The sequence below is a fragment of the Lynx rufus genome, unplaced genomic scaffold (genome assembly GCF_022079265.1).
Source record: "Lynx rufus isolate CCGP_SWC_20201006 ecotype Redwood Valley unplaced genomic scaffold, mLynRuf1.p SCAF_1, whole genome shotgun sequence".
Taxonomy (NCBI): Eukaryota; Metazoa; Chordata; class Mammalia; order Carnivora; family Felidae; genus Lynx; species Lynx rufus.
Window position 1 is genome coordinate 36,576,206 of NW_025814823.1, and position 12,427 is coordinate 36,588,632.

Sequence of the window (12,427 nt, forward strand, 5' to 3'; positions counted from 1 at the left end):
GAATAGTCTTGTACAGACCCTGCCTCTCAAGGACTCAGTCTCACAAGACTACTTCCCCACTTCAGATGCCAGTTGCAAATAGCGGGTCCCTGGGTTACCCACACATCAGTACATTGTGGGTACAAATTGGTGGTTCCTGTGACCTCCTGCTTGGGTTTGATAATTTGCTATAATGGCTCACAAAAATCAGGGAAACACTTTACTTACTATTAACAGGTTTACTATAAATTTAGGATATTGTAAAAGACGCAAATGAACACCCAAATGAAGCTACAAGATCTAGAAGAGTCCTGAACACAGGAGCCTCCGTCCCTGTGGAATTTGGTGTGTTCTACCCTTCCAGCACATGGATGTGTTCATCAAACTGGAAGCTCTCAGAACCCTGTTGTATAGGGGGTTTCATGGAGGCTCATTATATAGGCATGATTGACTAAACCACCGAACATTGGCGACTAACTCATTCTCCAACCTTCCAATCATATTATTGGTGCCTCTGGCAGCCAGCCCCCATCCTGGAGCTATTCAGGGACCCATCAATAGTCACCTCATTAGCATAAACTCAGGTATCCTCAAAGAAGCTTATTATGAATAACAGAAGATGCTCCTCTGACCCCAATCACTCAGGAAATTCCAAAAGTTTTAGGAGCTCTGTTCCAAGAACTGGGGAAGAAGCCCAAATATATATATTTTTATTACATTGCAGTATCTCAAATATTTGCTAGTAGATTTTATGTATAAAAATTTATTTTGAAGATAATTTTCAGGTAATATTTGTCTGTCGGATTATAGTTTTAGTGCGCTTTTAAAATTTTTGTTACCATTGTTTGTTGTCTTGAATTAACTCCTTGTTGAAGAGGGCATTTTTTTTACTGTGTTTTCTTTTTATGGGAGCAGGTTGGTAAGTACTTCTGAAAATTCTATGTGAATGTGTAGTTTAGTATGGGAGATGAGGAGAGAACTTTTGCCTAATTATTGCCTAATTACACAAAATGTTTTTATGTAGTTTAAAATTATTTATACAAGGCTTTTTTTTTTTTTTTTCCTATTCTATATAAGAATCTACTAACATAAGTGGATTCCTGGTACATTGTAAATGGTATAATTTCTGTCTTATGACTCACTTTTCTCACAGAGCTTGTCAAAACACAATAGAAGTAATATTGGAACTGAAGGTGGACCACCTCCTTTTGTGCCTTTTGGACAGGTAATGACGTCCATGTTGGCAGATGAATTTAATCAGCAAAAGTGTTTTTCATTTGTATTCAAGCTGTGTTTAGTTTTGTGTGGAACTATTCATTTAGAGGTCATGGAGTTATGTGGAAATCTATTAAACACAGAAATTTAATAATTGTGGTTTTTTTCTTTAACTAAATTGTTGGTGTAGATTCTTTTCTCAAGAGCTGTTAACCGAAAGATTGAAGCAGTTAAGAGGCATACTTGAAGAGCAACTTATAACTAATTAAGATAGCCTGGTGGTAGAGGCTTTGTTTTTGTTGTTGTTGTTGTTGTTTTTTGTTTTTTTGAGAGAGTGAGAGAAATTCAAAAGTAAGACAGACGTATGCTGTAATTTCCCACTTTTTTCGGTAGACACAAAAGAGGGAAAGGAAAAAATGAAAATGTCAACAGAGAGATGAGACATAAAGGTGCGAACCCAGAGACAGGGAAGGGCATCACTGCACTTTAGTGGGGTTTCTGTCCCAGTTGTTCTTTCCTGGATTCTAATCTTCGGCCTTGATCCAAATTACCTGTCTCAATCAAGAACTTAATTTTATTTCCATTTGATATTTTTCTTTTTAACCACAGCAGCCCTGATCCTTCTCTTACAGAAGCTAAAAGTTTCCTCCTCACTATTTTTCAACCCACCCTCTGCAAAATGTTACAGTGAGGTAACTCCTTAGCTGCCTGGAATCTTGGGCCTTCCTGATTTTACTCAGCATTCCACTGTTATTCACAACAGTCTCCTGCAGCCTTTTCCTGTTTTATCCCTGATGAGTCTGAGATTCACCCCTGTGGCAGCTTGCTCTTTGCTTCATGATAGCACCAACATTTAGCTGTTGGTAATCTGCCTTGCGTTTGCTCTTCATTTGCTTCATTCCACCCAGATAAATGGGTGGAATCTGTTGACTGGCATCCTTTTGAAACACATTTTTGTAAGGTCAACTCAAAATTGAATTAAAGTCATTCTCTCATCATGGCTATTTTGAAAATAATTTAAAAATATGTTGACTCTACTGTGCTTTGGAGCAAGGCACAGTCAAGATGAGAGGAGGCATGATGCCCTGTGATCTGATCCATGTTGCTGATATTCTCTCTCCCACCAATGTCACAAAAACCTTCAGAATGCAAACAGAGTGTAAACAGTCGAATGATTTATATTTTAATAATATAAATACATGTTTGCAAGAATTTGCTTTCCTCTTAAACATTTTGGTGATAATATTTCTTTTATGAATTACTCAGAGAAACGTAATTTTGAGAGAGAGTGCAGGGAAGAGGCAGAGAGGGAGGTAGAGAATCACAAGCAGGCTCCACGCTATCAGCTCAGAGGCCCATGTGGGGCTCAATCCTACGAATCATGAGATCATGACCTGAGCTGAAATCAAGAGTCAGACAGACACTTAACCAACTGAACCACCCAGGCACCCCTTATGGTTTTTTAAATTAGGAATATATTAAAAGGTATAGTTTCACCAATATTTCTTATCAAGTCCATTCTAAAATATTCTTGTTCAGTTTATCTTAGCCTTGTACATGGGTTAAAGATAGATAATGCTGGATGTGTGCCAATAGCAACAGGATATATTAATATTGCTGAAAACCTGTATTTGTACAACACATTTGTGTGAGTATATGTTTTTCTTTTTTCATTAGTGAGTTGAGAAAAGGCTCATTTTATAGGATTTTTACTGCTAGGATTGGAAGGGAGAACAGAATTCAGGGCTTATTTTTAAGCAGTGTTGGCTTTTTAAAATTATCCTAAGAAATTAAAAATCAAAAACTTTGGGGGCGGTTGGGTGGCTCAGTCAGTTAAGTGTCCAACTTCGGCTCAGGTCATGATCTTGCGGTTCGTGAGTTCGATCCCCGCATCAGGCTCTGTGCTGACAGCTCAGAGCCTGGAGCCTGCTTCGGATTCTGTGTCTCCTTCTTTCTCTCTACCCCTCCCCCACTCTCATTCTGTCTCTCTCTCTTTCTCTCTCTCTCAAAAATAAACATTAAAAAAATTTTTTTTTTTTAAAAATCAAAAACTTTGTAGCCTGATTGAGTGAGCAGTTATGTTTTTAGTTTTTAGTTTGTAAGTTCAGAGACAGCTCTTTATATTTAAAATAACCATACTATACTACTTAACCGTCATATGCATATTGTGTCATAATATGGAAATCAAACTCTTAATAAAAAACTGAACTTGTCTCTTCTTGTACAGTAGTATAGACTGTTTGAAGTTTAAAATTATTTCAAGTTATTATCCTAAAATGCTACATAAATCTCTTGGTTCAATGTGTGTCTTAAATATGTGCCCTATTTTAGATGGCCATTATGTAGCTTTACATTTTATTTACCAGTTACATTTATTTACAAGTGACTTTAATCAATTCTCTACCTTTATTTTTAAATCTATGGGAAAGAATTAAACTTTTATGAGCTCTCAATTGTTAAAGCAACACAAACCTTTCTTTTGAGGTGTTACTTTCTTATGAAAAACTTGGATCTCTTTTGGAACTACTGAAGTGTTTTATTTTTCTCTATTATTACCAGAAGTGCACGTCTCATGTCCAAGTGGATAGTAGAGAACTTGACCGAAGAAAGACATTGCAAGTCACAATGCCTGTCAAACCTACAAATGACAATGATGAATTTGAAAAACAAAGGACTGCTGCTATTGCGGAAGTTGCAAAGAGCAAAGAAGTAAGAAACTAGATCTTTATAAACTCTTATTCTTTGTCATTATGTTCTATTTAAGTCACTCAGAATCATTATTGTCTTTCCATATAAGGTAACTAATTCAACAAACTTTCGACATTCTTCTTGCATATTTCAACAGTAGAAATGCCCTGGGCCTTTATGGAGCCTTAAGCTCACACATTTTGCTCACAAGTTCTTGCTAGCAAACCACTCTTCTTTCCTCCCTTTTCCTTTTCTTCTTAATAGAGTAACAACGAAACACAACACTTTTCATGATGGCAGAGGATTTTCTGTTGTTAGTTGGGCTAGATACCACCTGTGAGGAATGCAAGTAAAGATAGATCAGAAGAGGGGTGCCTGGGAGGCTCAGTGGGTTAAGCATCTGACTTTGACTCAGGTCATGATCTCACGGTTCGCAGGTTCAAGCCCCGTGTCGGGGCTCTGCACTGCAGCTCAGAGCCTGGAGTCTACTTCAGATTCTGTGTCTTCCTCTCTCTCTCTCCCTTCCCTGCTCATGTGCATGCATGAGTTTCTTCTTTCTCTCTCAAAAATAAATAAACATTTAAAAAAAAAGATTGATCAGAGGATAAATCATGGCTTAGTATTAACATTTTTGTTAGTTTTCATTCTTCAATCTACTTAGTAAAAAATAATTTTTTTCTTTGGATCCTGTACATTTATGCCCTTCCCCCCCCCCACACACACAATCCATCATGTTCTCTTAACAGCCAAATGGTTTTCTTTTAATTATTTCAAATTTCTTACTTATTTGAAATAGGTGTTTTCTCTAGTTAGTTATTCATTTTAGACTTTGAGAAGAAATTTAAGTTCATGAATTAGTTGCTTAGACAGACTCTCCTTCTCTTAACCAGTGAGATTAGAATACTTTCCTTTATTTAAAACCAGTAATAAAGCTTAGCTAACAACTGCTTTCCTATTTAATTTTGAAGTATAAGTAAGAGAATTATTGAATTTTGATTGTTCTTCCTGCAGTGTCTTTCCGTCATCAGTCTGATCCAAGAGCACAAGCTCTGGAGTCAGGCAGCCTGGAAGTGTATCCTGCTGACAGACAGCCTTCGATAAGTTACTTAGCTTTTCGTACCTGATTTTTCTTCATCTTTGCAAAGGGGATAATAACGGCACCCACTTCATATGGTTGCTATTAGAATTAAACTGATAATCTTTAAAACATTTACAACGCTGCATGCGGCACAGTTCAAATTTTCCTTCACTGAAAGCTCTCCGTAAATGTGACTATTGTCATTCCTTAGTGTCTTTTATGTTCTAAGGTACATGCTTTTAAAAATCGTTTTTCATGCTTCTGAAATTAATGCATTTTGCATAGTTTACATAAAATATATTTCTTTTTTCCTAAAAGGCTGTTAAAATTATGGAATTTAAAAAGAGTATATGGGATATATATCAATTTCTTAATGATTATAGGAAAGTTGTTTTTTTGATGTACATTTTTCTCACACAAACTTTCCTTCCAAAACTTTGATGCAGGGTATGGCTATTTTCTAGAATATAGTTAAACTGTAATATGCTTCATTTTTTAAAGCCATAATTGATCACATTGTATTTTGTATAAATATTTGATAAATAAAGAATCCTAGCTTTCCAAAGCAAACTTAAAACTACTCAGTTTATATATGAGAGAACTGATGGTGGTTCAAAACTACCCGAACTTGCCCAGTGTTACCCAATGGCAAATTTAGGACTAATCCTATGTGTATTATAGATTATCCTTATATCTATAGATCTGTCTCTATAGGTAAGTACACACACACACACACACACACAAGCACAGATTTATATTTAATCTAAATGCCTGAACAATGGAGCACCTGGGTGGCTCAGTAGTTAAGCATCTGACTCTTGACTTTGGCTCAGGTCATGATCTCACAGTTTGTGAGTTTGAGTCCAACATCGGCCTCTGTGCTGACAGCACAGAGCCTGCTTGAGATTCTCTCTCTCTCTGTCTCTCTTCTCTCCCCCCACTTGCTCTTGTGCTCTCTCTCTCTCAAAATAAATAAATAAACTTAAAAAAATGTCTGAACAGCAAAATCATAAGAGCAGAATTGTTTTAGAAAGATGTTTTATGATCATCCATTCAAACAATTATGTGGATTTGGCAGAATTTAGTGCACACGATCAAGCCATGATTTTCATATATTTTTTCCGTTATTTGTTTATTCAGCAATCTTATGAAAATCTGTATGCAAAGAAGTGTTCTAAATGCTTAGATTAAGAGTCCCTGAGTGGCTCAGGTGGTTAAGCATCTGACTCTTGATCTCAGCTCAGGTCATGATCTCTTGATTCGTGAAGTCAAGCCCCACATCAGGCTGATAGTGCAGAGCCTGTTTGGGATTCTCGCTCTCTGCCCCTCCCCTGCTCATGCTCTTTCTTTCTGGATCTCTTTCTCAAAATAAATCAATAAAATTTTAAAAAATGTAAAAACTAGGGGCACCTGAGCGGCTCAGTCGGCTAAGCACCGACTTCAGCTGAGGTCATGATCTCGTAGTTCATGAGTACAAGCCCACGTCGGGCTCTGTGCTGACAGTTCGGAGCCTGGAGCCTGCTTCAGAATCTGTGTCTCCCTCTCTCTCAGCCCCTGCCTGCTTGCTCTCTCTCTCTCTCTCTCTCTCTCTCTCAAAAATAAACACAGACAAAAAAAATTGTTTTTTTAAATTAAAAAAATAAATGCTTATGTTAAGTCAATGAACAAAATAGACAAAAGATCCCTGCCCTTATCAAGCTTATATTTTAGTAAAGGAGAAAACTATTTATATGTAAGTTGTATGGGAAGTTAGAAATCAGTAAGCTCTATAGGAAGAAAAAAAATAAAGTAGGTTGGGAGTTGGGAGTACTGGTTGGGGATGGGGTGCACCTAACATAGGATGGTCAGAAATTAAGAATTCTTTTTGTGTAGTTTACATTCTAGTAAGGACACTAAATAATATAAACATGCTAAATAAGTAAGTTTCAGATTTCAGTTTTAAATAGAGTGATTTAATTAGGTCCCAAGATGATGAGATTTGAGCTAAGACTTGAAGGAGGTAAGAGAATTAGCTATGTGGTTACCTGAGAAAGAAAAGTCTTTACAAAGGCTCTAAAGCAGGAGTATGTGTTCAAAGAATAGGAAGGTAGCCGGTGGAAGCAGAGAGAACAAAGGGACAAGAAGTAGACCATAAAGTCAATGGTGATAATGTAGGTCAGCTTATATATGGCTCTGTGAGCCATGTTTAAAAAACTGGTCTTTATTCAGAGAGAAATGAGAGCCTTTAGAGGTGTTCAGCACAACAGTAACATCAACTGACCTACATTTAAAAAAGCTAATGGAGGGGGGGGCGCCTGGGTGGCTCAGCTGGTTAAGTCACAGTTTGTGAGACTGAGCCCTGTGTCAGTCTTTGCACTGGCAGCGCAGAGCCTGCTTGGGGTTCTCTCTCCCTCTCTCTTTGCTCCTCCCCCTCTTGTGCACACTCTCACTCTCTCAAAATAAATAAATAAATAAACATTAAAAAAAATAAATAAAAAGCTAATTCTGGCTGCTATGTTCAGAGTAGATTGTAGAGAAGATTGAACCAAACAGGTTAGGAAATTATTGAATGATCCAGGGAGGGGAAAAATGATGGTAGCTTGGATGAAGATGGCAGCTGCATAGGTGGTGTGAAGTGGTCAGATTCTGGAATTTTGAAAGTAGAACTATCACAGTTTCTGACACATTGAATGTGGTACATGAGGGAGGTATCGTGAATGATTCCAAGGGTTTTGCCCTAAGAAATTGGCAGGTTAGAGTTTCTTACTTTGAATTAGAGAAGACTGTAGTGGAACCGGTTTGAGGATAAAGATTTGGTATTCTGTTTTGAACATAGTAATGTTGAAGTGTGCCTGTCAGACATCATGTGGCTTCATAGGCAGTGAGACAGAAGAGTATAATTGGAAAAGTGAGCTTTGGAAGAGATGCATTTGGAAGTTGTAAGCATATATGGATGCCTATTTAAAATCATGAGGCTATATAAGTGATGACCTTCCAAACTTCAAATCTATTGCATAAACCAAAAATTGAATGAATCTAGTAATGCACCTTTGGTCTTTGAAGGTGTGGTTTTAATTTTGGTTTAAACAAAATTTAAATATTGTGGTGGTGTATCAACTACATAATAGATATTTTATACGTTGTCTGGTTAATGCTTATCTACTATCATTTTTCTATTTCTCAGGTTCTGTTTCTTTATATTTTCATCAGATTGAAAATAATTTCCCAGTATCTCATAAATTTATATCTAGGATGTTTTCTTACTGTAATAATTTTAAAACACATGTAAAAATATTTATTATTATCACTAATAAAAATCAAGTCTTGACTTCTTCCTCTTTTATTGGATCTATTAGAGCTCTAAAGATGCTGTATGACCACATATTTAATTTAATACTGTACAAGTAACAGCAGTGGGTTACTTTTCAATCATGAATTTGTATCTTTATGACTAATGTCCTTTACATTCTTGTCTTTTTATAATAGTTTTGATGAAAATGAGATCAGAGCAGATTTTCAAATGTGATTAAACATAATTATTGAAATAATTCAAACAAAATAAGAAATAAAGGCTTTAAAGTTTTCTATACATAATTAGTAAGATAGCATATTATGTAATTAATGTAAATAGTAAGTTAGCGATGAGAATTTTCATCCAGTGTTAAAATTCACATTATTTGTTTACTTTTTAAGTTTGTGTAAATAATCATATTATTGGATCATGGACATAATGTAACTGATTCCTAGACATGTTGAGTGCCTTGCTAAAAATAGACTTGCTACGTGTCTGGGTTTATAACCCAGCTCTCGTGATTTATCAGTCGCGTATCGTGCCATAGAATTATTTTAACACCTAAACTCCATAATGCTAATATTATTGTATTTTCTTCTATGTTGTTGTCTACTTCAGTTTATTCTGATGACTTGCCTTGAAGACTTAACGATGCTAATTTTGTAAATTTTTTACTGCTTCACCCGGACTTGTGGAAAGAAGAGATGATGGCCAGTACATATTTTTTGAAAAGAATCAGTTAGCATAATTGAGAAGCGTTTCGTTACTTGTTTTACCAGATGTTTTTGGTTGCAGACTAGTCTTGAGAACCATCTTTCCATATTACTTATCTACATCTCTTTGTCTTTCACTTATTTAAAGACCAAGACATTTGGAGGTGGTGGTGGTGGTGCTAGAAGTAACCTCAACATGAGTGCTGCTGGGAACCGAACTAGAGAAATCTTACAAAAAGAAAAGTCAGCCAAACCGGAGGGGAAACATGAGGGTGTCTACAGAGAACTGGTAAGGCCAAAGAATCAACCACAGAGTTAATGTGTTCTGCCCTACCTGGATGATTTTTCTGTCCTTTCTCACAACCACTCCTGGCTTTATTCAGCGCGTTATGAATGAACTTTACAACTCTTAAGAAGGTTTTCATTAAGGATTGTCGCTAATCGTGGAGCATCTGGATTGTTTGAAAGATAATTTACTTAAAACCTCCATCGTACTTAAATTTCTAATGTCTGAATTATGTCTTTTGGAATAGCTTGATGAAAAGCCATCACATTTAATAGAGGACATTTAATGGAGATTATTTTGTATAAGATGATGCCTCAGGAACATCCTTTCCCTTCCCTTCTCCATATCCTTCTCAAATTTTCTGTAAAGTGATTTTGTTTTGTTTTGTTTTGCTCTTTGAGAAAAATGTATTAGAACAAGTAAATGTGTATTCTGGTCTCATTTGCAAAATATACTTGGATTTTTAAGATAAATGATAGGAGTCAAAGTTATTTCTGGTATGCTGCAGTGTTCTCATACATGAGAGAACTGACAAGAATTCTTTTTCCTCTGCCTTTAGAAGTTGAATGACTTTAGATGCTTTTATCTGTAGAGTAGGGGATACTAAGACTGACTTAAATAATAGGGATTTATTATTTCACATAACTAGAAATTCAGAAGTAGATGGTTACAAAGGTTGATAAATCCAGCAGTACAACAATGTTGGAGCTCTGGTGAGCATCTCTGTGATTTTTTGCCTTTCTTCTCAGGGATACAGGACTCTTTGTGTATTAAGTCTTCACACAAAAAGTTCAAAGGCAGGAAGCAAAGGGTGTAGGTCTATTTTATCAGACAAGAAAATATTTTCTGAAATCTCCAGAAAGTTCCATTTATGTCTTAACGACTAGAGATAGGTCACATGTCCACTTCTAAATCAGCCATTGGCCAAGGAGAACTATGGGCCAGGCTGTCTCTTCCTTGAACATAGTACCATTTCATGGTACCATTTCATGGACTTTTACAAAAGTCAGTTTCAGGTTAGAGTAGATACAGTGAACTGAAAAAATATGGTCCCTAACTCAAGAAGCTTTCAAACTTCAGTAAATTGAGAATACTTCTCTGGGGATGTCTTGCCATAGAACATCAGAGACCAGCAGTTTGGGGTTGTGGCAAGGATTAAACATATGAAGGGAGTGACATTGCAAAGATGGCGGAGTCGAGAGCTCCAGGAATTGGCCTCTCCACCCAAACAACTATTTAGGTGACAAGTACTCTCTGAAACAACGGTTTTAGAATTCTGAAGGCTGGTAGTCAAATACTTGAGGATCCAGAATAGTGAGTAATGAAGAAAGAGGATAATGGAACAGAGACTTCAGTGATCACATATCACAAGGAATATAATCCTTGCAAAGAAAGTTTGGAAAAGTCACTACACAAACTTACAACAGCAGCTTTCATCAAGTAACAATAGCAATCCCTGAGGAGGAGGGAGAATCTGATTTCCAAAATTACTGCCATTATAGTATTCAAAATGTCCAGTTCTCAACAAAAAAAAATTACAAAGCCTACCAAAAAACAGCAAAGTACAACCCACTTAGGGAAAAAAAAAGAAATTGACAGGAACTTTCCCTGAAGAAGCCCAGGCATTGGACTGACTAAACAAAGACTTTAAATGCACTATCTTAAATATGCTCAAACGTCTGAAGGGAACTGTTGACAAAGAACAAAGATAAATCAAGAGAACAATATATGAACAAGTGGGGAATATCAGTAAAGAGAGATTATAAAAAAAAAAGAAACCGAATAGAATTTCTGGAGCAGAGAAGTACAGTAACTGAAATGAAAAATTAGCAGATTCAACATCAGACTAGAACAGGCAGAGAAAAAAATCAGTGAACTTTGATACTGGGCAATTGAAATTACCCAGTCTAAGATGTGGAAAGAGAAAAGAGTGAAGAAAAAAAGAGGATAAGGGACCTATGGGGTACCATCAAGAAATTTCTTTATGGGATATGTTTATGTTACTTAAAAAGTTCTTGAATTCCACTCAGCTCTAGATTTTTCAAGGAGATTTTGGTTTATGGCATTTTAAGGTAGATTTTCCTATTTGAGGTACAGGCTGTCACAGCATCATAGATAGTATTGCTAATGAGTATAGAAAGAATACTGGAACAGAGAGAGTAAAAAAAAAAAATAAAACTACTGAGATAGCACCTTTTTGTTAGCTTCATTTTATACTTTGCAGTTTTGGAGAAGTGAAATATTAAGCAAGAAAAGTTTTCATTAGATAGTTTTCACTGTATTATTTTCAGAAGCTTCTTTCTGACATAAATGATTTTCTTTCTTTTCCTTTCTTTCATTCATTCATTCACTCTTTTGTAATGGTAGTTGTAAAGTCAGAGAGTACTTGAGGCACAACCCCACATATCATACAGAATTTTCCTCGACTATTGGTATGAACAAACAGCAAGTGGATGTTGTATTAGTATGGCATTTTTTCTATAACCATGAGTGTAATTTTTAATTTAAAAACAGTATACATAGGGGTACCTGGGTGGCTCAGTCGGTTAAGTGTCCGACTCTTGGATCAGATAATGATCTCACGGTTTGTGAGTTTGAGCCCCGCATTGGGCTCGAATCCCTGCCTGGGATTCTCTCTCTCCCTCTCTCTCTGCCCCTCTTCCACTCACTCTGTCTCTCAAAATAAATAAACTTAAAAAAAAAAGAAACTATACATATACTTAAAAACGTATACCTTGCTTATTTATTGGCCGTTAGCGTAGCTTTGCTTTTAATTTCTTACAGGTTGATGAGAAGGCTCTGAAACACATAACAGAAATGGGCTTCAGTAAAGAAGCATCGAGGCAAGCTCTTATGGATAATGGCAACAACTTAGAAGCAGCGCTGAATGTACTTCTTAACAGCAATAAACACAAACCTGTTACAGGTCCACCTCTGAGAGGTAGAGTTCATTAAGCCATGTGACAGATAGTATTGTTTGCATTTCTGGCTGAGGCTTTGTTGCTGGGCGGGGGGACAGTATAACTTCATTTACTCTTTGTGGTAAGAGGAAGGAGCACCAGTTAGGGCATCACAGAGACTTGTGCAAGTTCCTCCAAGTTTCTCTGTCTTCATCTTTATGTAAAGTAGGTCTAATAATACCTTACTTAACAGGGTTGTTATAAGTAATAGAGAAAATATAATGTGAAATGAGTAGT

General features: G+C 36.4%; 1 protein-coding gene across 3 annotated transcripts in view; it reads left to right on the forward strand.

The window, feature by feature from the left end:
- The window catches only part of TDRD3 (tudor domain containing 3), a 160,937-nt gene that overhangs the window by 86,531 nt on the left and 61,979 nt on the right, over positions 1-12,427 (forward strand). For 2 of the 3 annotated variants that reach the window (XM_047080537.1, XM_047080552.1), the window contains 4 exons: positions 1,133-1,204; positions 3,754-3,903; positions 9,093-9,233; positions 12,015-12,171. In XM_047080537.1, the coding sequence (XP_046936493.1) occupies positions 1,133-1,204; positions 3,754-3,903; positions 9,093-9,233; positions 12,015-12,171 (520 nt within the window). The remainder of the gene's footprint in view (positions 1-1,132; positions 1,205-3,753; positions 3,904-9,092; positions 9,234-12,014; positions 12,172-12,427) is intronic. The other variant, XM_047080544.1, reaches the window with a different exon arrangement.